The sequence below is a fragment of the Styela clava genome, chromosome 9 (genome assembly GCF_964204865.1).
Source record: "Styela clava chromosome 9, kaStyClav1.hap1.2, whole genome shotgun sequence".
Taxonomy (NCBI): domain Eukaryota; kingdom Metazoa; phylum Chordata; class Ascidiacea; order Stolidobranchia; family Styelidae; genus Styela; species Styela clava.
The window spans coordinates 5,157,413-5,176,829 of record NC_135258.1 but is presented as its reverse complement, the minus strand read 5'-3'; the positions used below and the strand labels follow the sequence as shown (position 1 = coordinate 5,176,829).

The 19,417-nt window shown below is 36.3% G+C and overlaps 1 protein-coding gene across 1 annotated transcript; it reads left to right on the top strand.

The window, feature by feature from the left end:
- Positions 1–9,809: 9,809 nt before the first annotated feature.
- Positions 9,810–17,446, top strand: LOC120340233 (uncharacterized). The gene is made up of 2 exons (XM_078116123.1): positions 9,810–10,865; positions 16,250–17,446. Exons 1-2 carry the CDS (start codon positions 9,927–9,929, stop codon positions 17,036–17,038), a joined length of 1,728 nt encoding a protein of 575 aa, XP_077972249.1. The 5' UTR covers positions 9,810–9,926; the 3' UTR covers positions 17,039–17,446.
- Positions 17,447–19,417: the final 1,971 nt, after the last annotated feature.

The window sequence follows — 19,417 nt, the reverse complement described above, 5'->3', positions numbered from 1 at the left end:
ACTTTGGCATGTGCGTCATCTCCGTAGACTCCCGAAGTATGTGTGTAGGGAATAGTAGTTATTTATACAGTATTTTTTATAGTAATATTCGGAAAACTTTGAATTAGCCCACAAGTTTTTCTAATTCGTCATAAACATTTCGGCCTAAAATATTTAATTGCCCCGTTAATAATAATTGGCCCGTTAAAAACAACCTAATTTGCCCTCAGACAATATTAGTTTGACATTCCAGTGAAAAATGTGTGTATCAACACCGCTGGTTGTCAAAGTAGATTTTTCATAGGCTTATATACACTTTGTGAACGGTACTTTCTGCCCTACGGGATAATTTGACATGGATACGTTTGTAAAAGATTCTTAATATTAATTCTTGTTAAGTAATTTAGATGAACGTCATAGCCGAATTATATTATTAAAATCGTTGTTCGAGAACGATTAAAAACTGGAATGTCATAAACAAGAGGACCAATTGCTCTGAAGTGATCTATGGTCTCTATGCGTTAAATTCGTTCTGGTGTGCAACGATTGGGATATCGGTATATTTAAATTGTCATGAATATATATTTAGTTACGCCTTAACCGTACCGATGCTCGATCTTCGTTTTCATATATTTGAGCTTTTATCACTTGTTATTAGTGAAATGCTTATAACTGTCCTTTCAATTTGAGGGGTATGCCAATTTTTTAGCACGGTGGTCAGCAAACTGCGGCCCCGCGTGCCAAACTCTGCGTTTTTCTATTTTAGGATGGCCTCGTTTTCAGTTCATAAAACAAAAATAGCTCGTGCGGTATGTCAACAGCGGCTGTTGTACAGCGTTTCTGTTATAGTAACTAGCGCAAGCACATTATTTGCTATTACTCGAAATTAACGTAGGAATAAGAGTTTTAGGTGTGTCATAATTGGAATTTTAATGTGACGGATATTGATGTGGCCCGTACGCCACTGAAAATGTGTATATTTCGCTCAATAGTACTTAAAGTTGGTCGGCCCACCGCATATTCTGACAGATTCGATTGACCGTAATTTCTAGTCCCTCCGATTAGAACAATATACAAATGAATGCTCTCAGAAGCCGCAATTGCATGTAAAAACAATAAATTGCTTCCTTTCCCACGACGCAATGACAGATTTGATAAGATATACGTATATTTTCTTGTTATATCTCGAAATTGGTAGCTTTAGTATTGCAGCAATTGTATTCCATTTATACATATATACCGTAGATTAATTTGCGTGCTTCTTTAGCATGAGATTACTGTCAGATTTAGTGAACTGATTTTGCAAGATTTATATTTACTAGTTTGTGGGATTTATTTTGAAACCTTGAAAAGCGAAATTAAAAATCCTTGTCAGATTTATAGTAACAAGATGAATTTGAATTGCCCTAATTCAATATTCAGAAATTTGGGCGGAATTTGAGACTAAGCCCGGAAAAACCAACGTAAATTTATTACGTTTTGAAGTCAGAGAGTCAAAAAATAAATGTAAAGAGTAATATTGGAGAGTCGATCTCAGTATAATTTGACCTCAATTTAACCGGCGAATTAAGAAAGTTAGAAATAGCTAGGGCTGTGTAATTTAAATCGAATAGTAAATTGTCGAATCGGTTCAGACAAAAAAATTTAATCTAATTTCCGATTATTTTTTTTTTTTTGTCCGCCAAAGGTACTCCCGTAGTGTGTGTTCCAGGTTAGGGTTAGATCATAATTCTATTTCAATTTTCCTTGTTTTAGTTATATTACGGGTTCGGGGACTGTCTGTGTTATAGCCAAGGACCCATTACCATAAAAAGTATTCGAGATTCGATTCTGGAATCATCATGTTTTCGAAAATATTCACCCCTAGAAAGAGCAAGTTCGCTTCGTTTACATTAGGTTATGATTATTCTGACCAGTTGTGGCTCAATGCGTTCCTCTTGTGGCGAAGTCAGAATAGTACTGACTCCTGAGTTAACGAGATTTCAAAATAAGATACGATTGCCACAAGATGGGATACTATCTGTATTTTTGAAAGGGAATATGGTAAAAACGCTCATTACATTGATTATACAATATTAACCAAATGTTAACATTATCCGTGATTACTGTATAGAGCAATGGTTCATTATTAATATCACCATATGTTTCTGGTGTTCTTTTCGAGTCATTTTAACCAGCTTACCGCTAATTTCTGTTTTCGGGGTTTTAAAAATTACCATGCCGGCTGGAAATTTCAAAGCCCTGGCTGCGGCATTACATTTATAATAGTTCGCTTCGTGTTAGATTTAATTACATGTACCCCTAGCATGAGATAATTATGGAATGATGATCTATCGTATTAATCCCACGACGGTAAGGCCATACAAAACCTGTTTGTCTACATACGCTTAGATAAATATTGTCAAAAATTCAAGCAGCCGGCCAGAATAACCGACATTCACGCATGTCGGTTTATATCCTTTACAGTGCATCTTTGGTAGGAAAGCTCATAGTTGCGGAAGTAATTATGCAGAAATGTATGACTAGATAAGTGCCTTTGACATAACATTTGAAGCTGAGACGTAAAACACGTGATAAAGGCCTAAAAATTCATCGATTTTCATACTCCGACAAAGAGATAAAAGCCAATAAAATATTCAACCTAAACTATCGCCGATTCAAAGCAAACTCTGTGACATATTATCCGATTAACAATCCAGCTGAAGTGACTATGCGGAAATGTATGACTAGATAAGTACCCTTAACATAACATTCAAAGCTTAAGTGTAAACCACGCGATAAAGGCTTTAAAATCCAGCAATTTTATTTCATGGCGATTGCTATCGCATTTCTGAACTTTTGTTGACGCTACGGAATTGAAGCCCTCGGGTGTTCAAGTGCCAAGTCCATTTTTTGATAGGAAAGCGACCTTGGTTTTTTAGTTCGTCCAGGTATATACTGATATATTTGCCTTGCCGAACAAAACCTGTTTGCCTACATACACTTAGATAAATATTGCCAAGAATTCAAACACTTGGCAAGAATATCCGCCATTTATACATATCGATTCATATTATGCCAAGTCCTTTTTTAGTAATAAAGCATGAATAGAACTTAATTCACTGCCTATGCTCACCAACAGCTAAATGCTGGTTATATTATTACTATTATTATGTATAATATTATTATTATGATGTATCAAGTATTACCACCGGTCTTGTCTAAATTCTGCTCTATTAACAACCCATCTATTATAGACCCGTAACTGCCACTTTATCATCCACAGTACTCATTTGCTTGCCAATTAATTAGTCCTTAACATGCGCAATACAATTCTATTGTCAAAGTAATATTGCCTGAGGGCAAATTAGGTTGTTTTTAACGGGCCAATTATTATTAACGGGGCAATTAAATATTTTAGGCCGAAATGTTTATGACGAATTAGAAAAACTTTTGGGCTAATTCAAAGTTTTCCGAATATTACTATAAAAAATAGGCCATACTTTTATTCCAATTTTCCTCATTCTAGTTCTATTACTGGTTCGGAGACTAGCCAAGTGACTCCCGTAGTATTCGTACCTGGAATTATGGGGTAACCCTAACGTGCTACAAATACTACGTCTCGGTGTCCGCCATCTCGGTTGACATACTTCGGGATTACCCAATAGATTGCCAAACGTTCGTATATTGAAAGTTGCAAGGCCAAGTATACGACTGAAAGTCAGTATTTTCATTCCACTGTATAAGAATTGCTAATGAATATAAATATCCAAAATCACGAAGTAAAGACTCGGCGATAATAATAAACTCCATTAGCAACTAAAATCCTCGATCACAACGGATAATTCTTTGAACGCGACGTGGATCGTTTTTATAATGTGGCTGTTTTCCTTGTTGTTGTTTGGAAAAAATCGCGCGATCGTGTCGCATATTCGAGCTTTGTTACCCGTTCGACTAATTACCAATCGATAATAATTTATCAACACTTAAAAATGGTTGACGCCACCAGAAGGCTAGTAATTTTGTTTCAACTTCCTCCGAGTCCCATGGGGCGAATATTTTGGCCACGAAGTGTACATATGGATCGCTCTGTTATTATTTTGTTGTTGTTGCTGTATTTAGCTTCTTATTGTTATAAATAATATCGCTTTTCTCATAAACAAGTGGACCAATTGCTCTGAAGTGACATATGGTCTCTATGCGTTGGATTCGTTCTGGTGTGCAACGATTAGGATATTGTTCTAGGATAAATTGGCATGAATATATATTTAGTTACGCCTTAACCGTACCGATGCTCGATCTTCGTTTTCATATATTTGAGCTTTTATCACTTGTTATTAGTGATATGCTTATAACTGTCCTTTCAATTTGAGGGGTATGCCAATTTTTTAGCACGGTGGTCAGCAAACTGCGGCCCCGCGTGCCAAACTCTGCGTTTTTCTGTTTTAGGATGGCCCAGTTCATAAAACAAAAATAGCTCGTGAGGTATGTCAACAGCGGCTGTTGTACAGCGTTTCTGTTATAGTAACTAGCGCAAGCGAAAGCACATTATTTGCTATTACTCGAAATTAACGTAGGAATAAGAGTTTTAGGTGTGTCGTAATTGGAATTTTAATGTGATGGACATTGATGTGGCCCGTACGCCACTGAAAATGTGTATATTTCGCTCAATAATACTTAAAGTTGGTCGGCCCACCGCATATTCTGACAGATTCGATTGACCGTAATTTCTAGTCGCTCCGATTAGAACAATATACAAATGAATGCTCTCAGAAGCCGCAATTGCATGTAAAAACAATCAATTGCTTCCTTTCCCACGACGCAATGACAGATTTGATAAGATATACGTATATTTTCTTGTTATATCTCGAAATTGGTAGCTTTAGTATTGCAGCAATTGTATTCCATTTATACTCATATACCGTAGATTAATTTGCATGCTTCTTTAGCATGAGATTACTGTCAGATTTAGTAAACTGATTTTGCAAGATTAATACTTACTAGTTTGTGGAATTTACTTTGAAACCTTGAAAAGCGAAATTAAAAATCCTTGTCAGATTTATAGTAACAAGATGAATTTGAATTGCCCTAATTCAATATTCAGAAATTTGGGCGGAATTTGAGACTAAGCCCGGAAAAGCTAACGTAAATTTATTACGTTTTGAAGTCAGAGAGTCAAAAAATAAATGTAAAGAGTAATATTGAAGAGTCTATCTCAGTATAATTTGACCTCAATTTAACCGGCGAATTAAGAAAGTTAGAAATAGCTAGGGCTGTGTAATTTAAATCGAATAGTAAATTGTCGAATCGGTTCAGACAAAAATTTTTAATCTAATTTCCGATTATTTTTTTTTTGTCCGCCAACGGTACTCCCGTAGTGTGTGTTCCAGGTTGGGGTTAGACCATAATTCTATTTCAATTTTCCTTGTTTTAGTTACCTGTTGACCTGTTTTCCTCGACAAACAAAAAGTGTTTGCGTACGCGTTGATAAATATCGCCAAGAATTCAGACAGCTGGCCAGAATAACCGACATTCATGCATGTCGGTTTATATTCTTCACAGTGCTTCTTTGATAAGAAAGCTAATAGTTACGGAAGAAACTATGCGGAAATGTATGACTAGCTAACTACCCTTAACATAACAGTCGAAGCTTGATTGTAAACCAAGTGACGTGATAATGGCTTCAAAATCCACCGATTTCGTTTCACGGCGATTGTCATCGCATTTTTGCACTTCTGATTACGCCACGGAATTGAAGTTTCAGGATTAATCGGGTGCGCTGTTTAGTCAGCGCAGATTGGTTCACGTTGTCGCCTGTTGGTTTCGATTTCCACATCGTACCATTCGAAAGCCTGTGTGTCAACTTATATACACTGATGCAATAGCAGACCCGTACTTTGCGCGAGGGACGCTGAAGTTGAGTTGTACACCTCGCATGAGACAAGTATGGTATGTTGATATATCATACTATACAATAATCATTGAATAGGCTGCAATTGCCACGATAGTATGACCCAACATCGAAATTGGTTGTTTGAGTTATTGACTTATTTTCTTCGCCAAACAAAACCTGTTTGTCTACATACGCTTAGATAAATATTGTCAAGAATTCAAACACCTGGCTAGCATATCCGCCCTTCATGCATGTCGGTTTATGTTCTGCCAAGTCCATTTTTGATAAGAAAGCATGGGCATCGACTTTGGTTGTTTAAGTCCGTCGTCATGGTAATGTACGTTGATCTATTTACCTCGCCAAACAAAACCTGTTTGCCTACCTACATACACTTAAATAAATATTGTCAAGAATTCAAACACTTGGCAAGAATATCCGCCATTCATACATATCGATTTGTATTATGCCAAGTCCATTGTTAATAATAAAGCATGCTTAGAACTTAATTCACTGCCTATGCTCACCAATACCTAAATGCCGAGTATATTATCATTATGTATCAAGTATCAACACCGGTCTTGTCTAAATTCTGCTCTATTAATAACCCATCTATTATAGACCGATATTAAGAACTTATCTCTCCCAATGCTCACTTGTTTGCCAATTAATTAGTTCTTAACAAGCGCAATACAATCCACTTCGTTACATATTGGTCGTTAAACCAAAGAATAGGAAGCGCGTCACGTCATCAGTCTGATCGATAAAATAAACCGAAATGCCTGAGGCTTAGGAAACCGATGAAGCGTGCACCTTCGCAATATTAAAGTGTAGCTGTGTCTGATCGAGGTGGCGTGCACCTAACTACTACTCAGCGCTGTGTTGTGTAAACTGCCCAGTTCAGATTGCTGAAGATGCGTCTTTTCAGAGGTGGGATAGGATATAAAAAAGTCTGGAACTATCCTCAATAGCAGAAAATTAGAAAAGATGGGCGGATAGCGAGTTGTTTTGATACCAGTCTTGTTCAAAATAAAACATACAAAGCGTTTACCTATCTATGCTCAGCGCATGCATTGCGTAAAATGTCCAGTTTAGATTGTTGAAGAAGCGTTCTTCGGGTGCCGGGTAGGATAAAGTTCTGGAACTATCCCGAATAGCAGGGAATCGTAAAAAAGGGATTGCGAGTTGTTTTGGTAACAGTCATGTTCTCAAATAAACATACAATGTACCTAACTATTACTCAGCGCTGTGTTGCGTGGATTATTCAGTTTTGTTTGTGGAAGGAGCGTCTTTCAAAGGTGAGATAAGATATAAAGAATTCTGTAACTATCCCCAATAGTTTGTGAAGGATGGATAGGGAGTTGTTCTAATACCGGTCTTGTTCGTAATAAAACATACAAAGGCGATATAAGACAAATAGCATAGTTTGACCGAGGTTCGATTTCGAATGTCTGTGATTCTAAGTAACATTAGGAAAGCGAAAGACAGAGATTTATTAACAAGTTTCAATTACATTGATTTTATGTGGACTGAGTGACGTATCTAGGGTGTGGCAGCCATGGCTGGTGCCCTTGGCGCCGTTTGGAAATGGTTACAAAAAGCCGCAAAGTTGTAATCAAAAAATGTTATAATTTCAGTTTAAAAAATAACTGAAACTGGTATTTTCACTCAAATAATAAGGCAGAAGTATCTCATTTTGAAAACAGTCCATACAAAGTGTTAACCAACTATCAAGGGGGTCCGCATTTTTTAAACTTTGGCATGTGCGTCATCTCCGAAGACTCCCGAAGTATGTGTGTAGGGAATAGTAGTTATTTATACAGTATTTTTTATAGTAATATTCGGAAAACTTTGAATTAGCCCACAAGTTTTTCTAATTCGTCATAAACATTTCGGCCTAAAATATTTAATTGCCCCGTTAATAATAATTGGCCCGTTAAAAACAACCTAATTTGCCCTCAGACAATATTAGTTTGACATTCCAGTGAAAAATGTGTGTATCAACACCGCTGGTTGTCAAAGTAGATTTTTCATAGGCTTATATACACTCTGTGAACGGTAATTTCTGCCCTACGGGATAATTTGACATGGATACGTTTGTAAAAGATTCTTAATATTAATTCTTGTTAAGTAATTTAGATGAACGTCATAGCCGAATTATATTATTAAAATCGTTGTTCGAGAACAATTAAAAACTGGAATGTCATAAACAAGTGGACCTATTGCTCTGAAGTGATCTATGGTCTCTATGCGTTAAATTCGTTCTGGTGTGCAACGATTAGGATATCGGTATATTTAAATTGTCATGAATATATATTTAGTTGCGCCTTAACCGTACCGATGCTCGATCTTCGTGTTCATATATTTGAGCTTTTATCACTTGTTATTAGTGAAATGCTTATAACTGTCCTTTCAATTTGAGGGGTATGCCAATTTGTTAGCACGGTGGTCAGCAAACTGCGGCCCCGCGTGCCAAACTCTGCGTTTTTCTATTTTAGGATGGCCTCGTTTTCAGTTCATAAAACAAAAATAGCTCGTGCGGTATGTCAACAGCGGCTGTTGTACAGCGTTTCTGTTATAGTAACTAGCGCAAGCGAAAGCACATTATTTGCTATTACTCGAAATTAACGTAGGAATAAGAGTTTTAGGTGTGTCATAATTGGAATTTTAATGTGACGGACATTGATGTGGCCCGTACGCCACTGAAAATGTGTATATTTCGCTCAATAGTACTTAAAATTGGTCGGCCCACCGCATATTCTGACAGATTCGATTGACCGTAATTTCTAGTCCCTCCGATTAGAACAATATACAAATGAATGCTCTCAGAAGCCGCAATTGCATGTAAAAACAATCAATTGCTTCCTTTCCCACGACGCAATGACAGATTTGATAAGGTATACGTATATTTTCTTGTTATATCTCGAAATTGGTAGCTTTAGTATTGCAGCAATTGTATTCCATTTATACTTATATACCGTAGATTAATTTGCGTGCTTCTTTAGCATGAGATTACTGTCAGATTTAGTAAACTGATTTTGCAAGATTAATACTTACTAGTTTGTGGAATTTACTTTGAAACCTTGAAAAGCGAAATAAAAAATCCTTGTCAGATTTATAGTAACAAGATGAATTTGAATTGCCCTAATTCAATATTCAGAAATTTGGGCGGAATTTGAGACTAAGCCCGGAAAAGCTAACGTAAATTTATTACGTTTTGAAGTCAGAGAGTCAAAAAATAAATGTAAAGAGTAATATTGAAGAGTCGATCTCAGTATAATTTGACCTCAATTTAACCGACGAATTAAGAAAGTTAGAAATACATAGGGCTGTATAATTTGAATTGAATAGTAAATTGTCGAATCGGTTCAGACAAAAATTTTTAATCTAATTTCCGATTATTTTTTTTTGTCCGCCAACGGTACTCTCGTAGTGTGTGTTCCAGGTTAGAGTTAGACAATAATTCTATTTTAATTTCCCTTGTTTTAGTTATATTACGGGTTCGCGGACTGTCTGTGTTATAGCCAAGGACCCAATACCATAAAAAGTATTCGAGATTCGATTCTGGAATCATTATGTTTTCGAAAATATTCACCCCTAGAAATAGCAAGTTCGCTTCGTTTACATTAGGTTATGATTATTCTGACCAGTTGTGGCTCAATGCGTTCCTCTTGTGGCGAAGTCAGAATAGTACTGACTACTGAGTTAACGAGATTTCGCAATAAGATACGATTGCCACAAGATGGGATAATATCTGTATTCTTGAAAGGGAATATGGTAAAAACGCTCATTTTTATAACATTCACAAAGAGTCTTATCACCATGAGAGACAAACTTAAAACCGTGAACAACAAACTTAGTTGTATTCTTGCTTCAGTTTCTTATCTTAAGAAACGATGTGTTTTTGTCATTGTTATCTTAGAACTAACTCTGGTTTCTCTGTGACCTTTTTTATCTTATTTCCAGATAGACGTTGTAGACAGGAAGACTTTTTATCCAGTTGGCTATTTATATTGATCGGTTTCTTGTTTTATTCAGTGCCCTCTCGGTGAGATAATGTTATATAGTAGTAACTGAAATGAAAAAAATTAAACGAAAAAAGTTGCACGAATGCGGCATTTGTGGTAAAAGTTTTGGACAGATTAGTCATCTCAGGGACCATCGAACGACACACACTGGAGAACGACCTCATAAGTGTGAAATTTGTGGCAAGGGATTTACACAGAACAGTCATTTGAGAAACCATCTGCGTTTGCACTTTCCGGATAAACCACAAAATCAACAGAAATGTGAAGTTTGTGGGAAGGTACTCGGAGATGTGCGGAGTAAGACTATTCATATGAGACAACATACAGGGGAAAGACCATATAAATGTGAAGAGTGTGGAAAAGGCTTTAGCGATAATAGTACTTTGAGAAAGCATATGAATCAACATGCAAATAAATTTGTGTGTGAAATCTGTGAACGGTCCTTCGGCTGCAAATCTCACCTTTCCTATCATATTCTCACTCATACAAACGAAAAGCAATTTATTTGCACTGTATGCGATAAATTATTCGCACGCAAAGAGAATTTGAAGTTGCATATGAGAAGGCATACTGATGAATATCAATTCAAATGTGAAATATGTGGTGTCATCAAGGTGCAACAATCTGAGCTGAATAGTCATATGCGCACCCACACGGGTGAAAAACCGTTTGTATGTAAATTATGTGGGAGGGCATTTAGTCAACGAGGTAGTCGGAATACTCATATGAAGACAGTGCACTCCAGCAAAAAGCCTTATGCATGTGAAATATGTGGAAAAAGATTTGCCGTACAAGTTTATGTCAATGCTCACATAAAACAGAGCCATTTAAAAAGCAAGCGCGCAAAGACAGACAAAGTTGAACAGGAGCCAACTAATCATATGTATTCGGAACCCACCGTTATTGCCTGTAAGATTGATCAAAACGCTAAATTACAAGCACCCCATATAATTGAAATCAAAGAAGAATTACATTCAGAATATGATCATGAATAACTTGATTATATACCCTAAGTAGTGGTGCATGATCGTCCCGTCGATCCAGAAATGACACAATTCCGGGCGAAAATATTGCCTCTTGAGAATCTATCTCATGAACAGTACTTTTCGATACACAACTGAGGTATTTAAAACAGGGGGCTCGACGGTGGATACGATTTATATTTTTCCTTGGTTCGAGTTGATTTTCAGCCTCCACAACCAATCCCATTTTTGAATATTCAACAGCAAATCATTACTAAACTCAACACGGACTGTGCAATTCTGAAAAATAGTTAATTATCTTGTAATGTTTGTAAATGTTTTTTTACACAAATGTGATTGAAATAATTAATGACTTATGTATTCAAATATATAACTTTAATAAAAGCCGAAGAAATAAACATGCATTCTTTACCATTATGACCTTGCACAGCAGCTTCTACTTCCAGGGTTCACAAATGATTTGGAGGTGATGAGCTTTTCATTCATAATATGGAAACAAAATAATAAAATGAAACTACTAGCTATTGTTGTCTATCTCGCACAAGGAAGGAGACAAGCTAAGGTTTACTCTGCAAGCAAGTCTGCAATTCAATCGAAAATAATGCTAATATAAACAAATAGTTCAAGTAACCTCATTATCGGCCATTTGTGCTTATCAGTGTTGGGTGGTTTCATTTAAAGTTGGGTTCCACAAGCAAATCATATGTAGGGCTGAGCGTTTCAAAACACTGATATGTCGAAACGGCGCTGTTTCGACTTCCGAAACGGATATTATGACCTCATAGCAAATGCAACCTGAAATCAGTCAAGGTATCACTCAGCGATGTCCAACTCAAATTTAATATCCGAGTTTATTCGAATTTTGAGACTCTCAAATATCGTTCTTAGTGATACATTACAAGATAATTAACTATTTTTCAGAAATTACACAATTCCGGGCGAAAGTATTGCCTCTTGAGAATCTATCTCATGAACAGTACTTTTCGATACACAACTGAGGTATTCAAAACAGGGGGCTCGACGGTGGATACGATTTATATTTTTTATTGGTTCGAGTTGATATTCAGCCTCCACAACCAATCCCATTTTTGAATATTCAACAGCAAATTATTACTAAACTCAACACGGACTGTGTAATTCTGAAAAATAGTTAATTATCTTGTAATGTTTGTAAATGTTTTTTACACAAATGTGATTGAAATAATTAATGACTTATGTATTCAAATATATAACTTTAATAAAAGCCGAAGAAATAAACATGCATTCTTTACAATTATGACCTTGTACAGCAGCTTCTACTTCCAGGGTTCACAAATGATTTGGAGGTGATGAGCTTTTCATTCATAATATGGAAACAAAATAATAAAATGAAACTACTAGCTATTGTTGTCTATCTCGCACAAGGAAGGAGACAAGCTAAGGTTTACTCTGCAAGCAAGTCTGCAATTCAATCGAAAATAATGCTAATATAAACAAATAGTTCAAGTAACCTCATTATCGACCATTTGTGCTTATCAGTGTTGGGTGGTTTCATTTAAAATGGGTTTCACAAGCAAATCATATGTAGGGCTGAGCGTTTCAAAACACTGATGTGTCGAAACGGCGCTGTTTCGACTTCCGAAACGGATATTATGACCTCATAGCAAATGCAACCTGAAATCAGTCAAGGTATCATTCAGCGATGTCCAACTCAAATTTAATATCCGAGTTTATTCGAATTTTGAGACTCTCAAATATCGTTCTTAGTGTTTATAAGAATATTGAATATCGCGCACAAGTCCTAGCGCCGCCGTCCACGTTTTGATTGAAAACATTTTACAATTATTTCATTTTTATGTTTTATCGTAATCGAAGACATTCTTTGCGACGCGCAATAAATTACTGCCGATATGAAATGATTCAAGTCAGCGCGGTCTTGCAGTATTTATAACACGTCGGGGAAGTTTTTAATTGAAAATATTTTACAATTATTATCGTATATTTCAACATAGTCGAGATAATATGGGTTACCGCAGCAATAAATCTAAAATCAAATTTTGTCGTAATTAATCTTTTTCATCTTTAGTTTCGATAGTGACCGAGCATTTCTTGCATTTACCCCGTATGAAATAGCTCTTAAATATTTTTAGTATCTATCGCAGATTTTATTGTCAAACTGGCGTCTTTAATAATAATAATATCGTTGAGTTCAAGTTTGTGGTAATAATTTAAAAACAATAATAAAAGCATAACAGTCGACATGAAATATTTAAATCAAAGCTGACTTGAAGAAAAATAAAACACGATTTTCCTTTCTATTTTCTGTCATTGGCGGATAAAAATTTGTGAATTGGGTACATTCATTTGATTATGACGATGATCGCGTTGTAAGCAAAATAAAAATCAATTTCCCTAGTTGCATGACAGTCAATATTTGTGGGGGGACAAGTGTGGCAAAATTTAGCTTAACGATGTCGATGTCACGCTGACGATAAACAGTCAGAACAAAAATTAGCCGTGTCAAAAATCCGAGTTAATGTTAATTTTACTGTATGATTTAAAGCATTTCTCCGGACGCCAAGTCGTTCTTTTTTTGGTGCTCCCGAAGTATGCGAACCAAGATGGCGGACATCGGAACGTAACATGGGTAACAGGTTAGGGTTAGGCGATTAATTTTTTCCAATTTTCCTTATTTTAGTCCTATTATCAGTTCGAAGACTAGCCAAGAGCCTCCCGTAGTATTTATACCTAAAATTATGGCCTAACCCTAACCTAGTACACATATTACATTCCGATGTCCGCCATCTTGGTTCGCATACTTCGGGAGCCCCCTTTTTTGTGCTTGTCAAGATACACCACAATTAATAACTACCGTAATGTTTATCAAGTCCATTTCCCTAGAGCAAAAATAACTAATTTCAATCAATGATAATATCATGAAAGGCCATTTCATTCGGAATTCAGATTCAAAAATATCTTTTAGAATGCACTGAATCACGAGGATCTGTGGCATTGGATAAAGTAGAAAATGAGCATTGATACGTTGAGGGGCCCCATATGCTATGCTGCTTGTGAGCACCATCTCTTACAGTGACGTAATTTGTATAATTCTGGTGCCATTTGGTCACTGCTTCGTCAAGCAGAAACCTTCGTGGAATTATCATTATCGTTTCATGCTCGCGACTCTAGCCTCCAGTGCTTCCTTTTTGTGGCTTCAACTCTGGAAAATATGTGCCATTGATCACTATACATAAAATTCGATGGGTAATATTGGTGACATGTTTTACTGTATGTGACAAACGTTTGTTTCATTTCGTTTTGATATCGAAACACCAGTGTTTTAAAAGTGCCCAGCCCTAATCATATGAGGGCTGTCAAGACGTTGTAAAGGCTGGCACCACTGACCTAGAAGTTTAGTTCATATTTAGACTGATTGAGGTGTACGATTAGGATAGAGACCATTAGTTACTACGGGTATAAAAGATATTGTTTTAGACATCGCGGTTGAAATTACCCAGTCAAAACAGAGTATCCGTGACATGGGCGGCAAACCACTGACACCGCGAGTCACGAAGTGACCAACCACGTTTTCCAGTGACCCACTAAATTTGCAAAAAAAATACCAACATTTCAAAGAGAAAAACCTGCCTCAATGTAATCTAACACGAAGCGAACTATTATAAATGTAATGCCGCAGCCAGGGCTTCGAAATTTCGAGCCGGCATGGTAATTTTTTAAACCCCGAAAACAGAAATTACCGGTAAGCTGGTCAAAATGACTCGAAAAGAAAACCAGAAACATATGGTGATATTAATAATGAACCATTGCTCTATACATGTTACCAATTGGCTGATATTATCGAAATTCCTGATCCCCGCCCGAACGCACAATATGCATTACGAATATGCCGCTTACTGTAATCAGTACATCGGTTATTGTTATCAATTCTCTACTGGTAGTTGTACAAATTCTGAGCACCACCCTCCAATTGAACGCCACCTTTAATAGAACACCACTATAGAGGAAGAGTTGAAAAATGGAGCGCTATGGGGTGAAATAGAAGTTTCACGGTAGGTCAATGCGATCGATCATTTGTCTGTGTGTTGATAAATATAGACAGCAAAATGCTGTAAATTAAGAAACTGATTTCTTATTATTGCACTGCAAAAAACATCTTTTGTTAAGTACTTTCAATAGTGTGATTCTAAATTAAAGGAATGTTCGATTATCATTTTAAGGGCCATGTTAATTTTGCAAATGATTCGATCGGAGATAATTTCTGACGCTCGGCTAGTGAAAATATACCAACTAATTTTAACAGGGACCGCCGCGATTGCGTGCGAAAATAGCCTATTTGTCGCTTTTTCGTGTCTATAAAAGTAATAATTAGTCTTATTCCGATTTTATATATCTGAAACACTTTGACGCGAGAAAGTGGAGAATGAAAAGGGAGTAAAAAAAAACGTAATCAACCCTAGTATAACACGGGCTCGATAGAAGATTACCTTAAAATATATTACTATCTGTATTCGTAAAATGAAAAACAAGATAAAGAAAGCTCAGTCCTCGCGTTCACGAAAAATCTAGCGCCTTTGACGATAAGCTTTGAGCCTTCACGTTCTCGAGTAAACTAGTGCTATGGATAACAAACGTAGTTTCATGCTTGCTTTAGTGTCTTATTGGACACGTAGTGGACATAACGATCGTTTCAATATTATGTTGTTCTTGTTCTTGTTGTTATTTGACACAGAATAACACACCTAGTGGAAATATTAAAAAAACAATTTTCTCTTCGAATACTGGACCAATTGCTTTGAAATTTTCAGTGGTTGAAGATAAAATTTTTCCCCATCTTTTATTCATTTTAAATATTTCTGTTAGCTCTGTGAGATTTGTTTTTGTTTGCTATGACGTCATTAAACGTTCTGCGGACATCGGACGCCATTTTGTATCCTACTGTACTGCTTCGCTTGGTGTGAATATATTTGTAGACTGTGATCTGACGGTACACCGTACTGTACTGAGAACAGACGTGTCCATATATTTGGGCGTAGCTCTCTTGTCTTAGGTAGCGATATTTACATTGCATCAAACTGTGTTTTATCATTGGTAGTGACTTTTATTATCTAAAATCATAAGTAAAGATTGTGAATGTAGACAATAAAACTATTTATTCGTTTGTGTTGTATATATATCTTGATCAGCTACTTTTCATTCAATATTCTGATTGAATACATTTAGGTACTAGCAACTAAAATGGAAGAAATGGCTATACAAAGTAAGTCTCACGAATGCGGTATTTGTGGTAAAAGTTTTCGTTGGATTAGGCTTCTCAGAAATCATCAAACGACGCACACTGGAGAACCACCACATAAGTGTGAAACTTGCTGCAAGGGATATACCCAGAATAGTCGCTTAAAATCTCACATGAGATTGAGTTGCAAAATCAACAGAAATGCGAAGTTTGCGGGAAAGTACTTGGCGATGTGAAGAGTAAGATTATTCACATGAGACAACACACAGGGGAAAGACCATACAAATGTGGGAAAGGATTTTGCGACAATAGCAGTTTGAGAAAACATTTGAATCGACATACAAATAAATTTGTGTGTGAAATCTGTGGACGGTCCTTCGGCTGCAAATCTCACCTTTATCACCATATGTTTACTCATACAAAAGAGAAGAGATTTGGATGCACAATTTGCGATAAATTATTTGCACGTAAACAGAATTTAAATATACATATGAGAAGATTTACCAATGAATATCAATTCAAATGTGAGATATGTGGTGCCATTAAGGTGCAACAATGCGAACTGCATTTACATATGCGTACACACACAGGTGAAAAACCGTTTATCTGTAAATTATGTGGAAGGACATTCAGTCAACAACATAGTCTGAACACTCATTTGCACACAATACACTCAAACAAAAAGCCTTATGCATGTGAGATATGTGGAAAAAGATTTGCTGTAGAAGTTTATGTCAACGACCACATAAAACGGATGCATGCGAAATGCGAAACTATTTCTAATGCAGACATAGTTGGGTTGAAACAAACTGATCACGTGTATTCGGAAAGCACCGTTATTTCTCACAAGTTTGATCAAAATAAAAAGATATCGCAGCATAAATCACAAGGACCTCGAGTAATTGAAATCAAAGAAGAGTTGCACTCGGGATTTGATCACGAATAAATTGAATATATATGCACAAAGTATTGGTACGTGCTCGCACCATTAATTCAAACATGTCATACTTTCGATAGACTAAAGCATTGACTCTCAAGAACCTATTTCATACCTTTCGAAACACAACTGGGGTATTTGGAACAGAGTGCTCGTCCTGGGTTGATAGTCGGTCTCCACCACGAATCTTATTTTTTTTTATCCAACAGCAAGAACTTACTAAACCCAAAACGGACAGTGCTGTGATGTTCGCAAATGTTTTTTGATTTTACTGTAATAAAAGCAGTTGGAATTACCATATGTATTATTTACCACGATGTTCATGTACTTCTAGGTCGGTTTCCTCTTCTAGGCTTCACAAATGATTTTCGAGTTTGAGCTTTACATGAATAATATGGAAACGAAATATTAAGTCAGTATTGGGTGTTTTTAATTAAAATGGGTTCTATAAGCAAATCGTAAAAATTGTTTTGGACAGGGCTGTTGAAATCACCCAATCAAACCAGAGTATCTATAAAAGGGATGGCGAACCACTGGTCGACGAGTCACATAGTGACCCACCGCGATCACGAATTAATGCAAAAACATACTAATATTTTAATGATAACGAAAACAGCTTCAATATAATTTTACATGAAACGAATTGTTATAAGTGTAGTGGCAATTAATATAAGTGTATTGAGCTGGTTTAGTAATTTTCAAAACCCCCGATTCGGACGACGTATCTGGGTCCATGTATAATCTCATGCAGCTACTGGTTGTCACATCTAGCCCAGTGATCGACAAACTTTATTTACTTGCGGGCCAAACATTCACTTTTCCGGTAGCGTGTGGAAAACATATAATTCTATAAGAGTGGAGTTCCCGTCCAAGCTCTTTGAATCACAAAAATTATTTGCCGCTACATTATAAAGTTCCTCTGTAATTTATTTTCGCACATGAATCTGCGTTTATAAAGTTCAAAAATACACAAACGCATCGAATGTTTATATAAGATTAGCAAGTTTCCCGTTGATTTTATATCTGTGGCCCACATTTTTCTGTTAAATAATAATAATAATAACATAATAAAAAAAAAGTTTGACCAATTCATTAAAAATGGTTGCCATTCCTGTTATGGACCGTCTTTTTCATCTCTCGTATAGACTGTTTGTTATTATCCCAAATATCAATGAATGATCGCATTTCGTTGCACTTCGAGTAATTGTCACCAAGATAGGTCAATGATCTCTCTTTCCGTGTGTTGTTGAATATAAACAGCAGATTATCGAACACGTAAATGGATTTATTTAATATTATGTTGTTCTTGTTCTTTGTCAGAAAAAAGCGCTTTTTTCTTTGATTAGTGGACCAATCGCTTTGAAATTTTCAATGCCTGAAGATTAAATTTTTCGCTAGACGGCTATTACTTTTATTTTATTTTTAAATATTCCGGTATGCTGTATGGGATTCGTTTTTTTTTGTGTGCTGTAACGTACAAAAATTGCCACCATGTGGCGGTTCCGCGAACGCATATGAGCACAACGTGTCCATATATTTGAGCATGACTCTCATGTTTCTAATATATAGATTTCTCATTGTTGCATTGCAAAACACAATCTTTCGTAAAGAACTTTAGATAGTGTGATTCTAACTTGAGGTTTGGTTATCTAGCACAGGGCTTCCCAAACTTTTGAGCTCGCGACCCCTTTTAATATATTACAATTTTTCGCGGCCCTTGTTCACGTTAATAATGCAGTTCGAAATATGCATTACGATATTTTTTTTTATTAATTCTCAACTTTTAGTAGGCCTAGTCAATAACAAAACAAGCATATATTTACTCATATTAACGTTACTCGATTATTCAGTGTAACGGGTGCAAATGCCTTTTGCTGCATAGTCAGTCAAGCCGTGGCTCAATGTTTGTTTATGCAGGCCTACATGATGAATTACGATGTCTGGCCACCGGCATGGTCCTTATCCGGAATTGTTCACTCTTACTGAGTAAACTAGCATAAGGCAGTGCGGCGCCAAATTATCAAGGAAAGCACACCTACACGGAAAATATGCTGCTCCAAAATAAAACACAATCATCGTTGATATTTACTTTATGCCGTTTGAGGGTTACAAACATGTAGGCCTAAGGAATGAAGGCAAAAGGTTAACTTTTTTTTTTTTACCTCTGCCTGGTTTTTCTTTAAAATGCTATAAAATCACTCGTGCTCGATAAACTCAGTTCAGCAAATGGATAAATACAGACTAAGAAATTGCAACATGTAGGGTTTACCCGCTTCTGTTACGTTACAATAGACCCTACGTAACAGAAAGTAAACAACACAGAACGGTAAAATGAATTTAATCATTCTCATCATTTGCAACAATGAGAAACAATAAGACATTTACAAT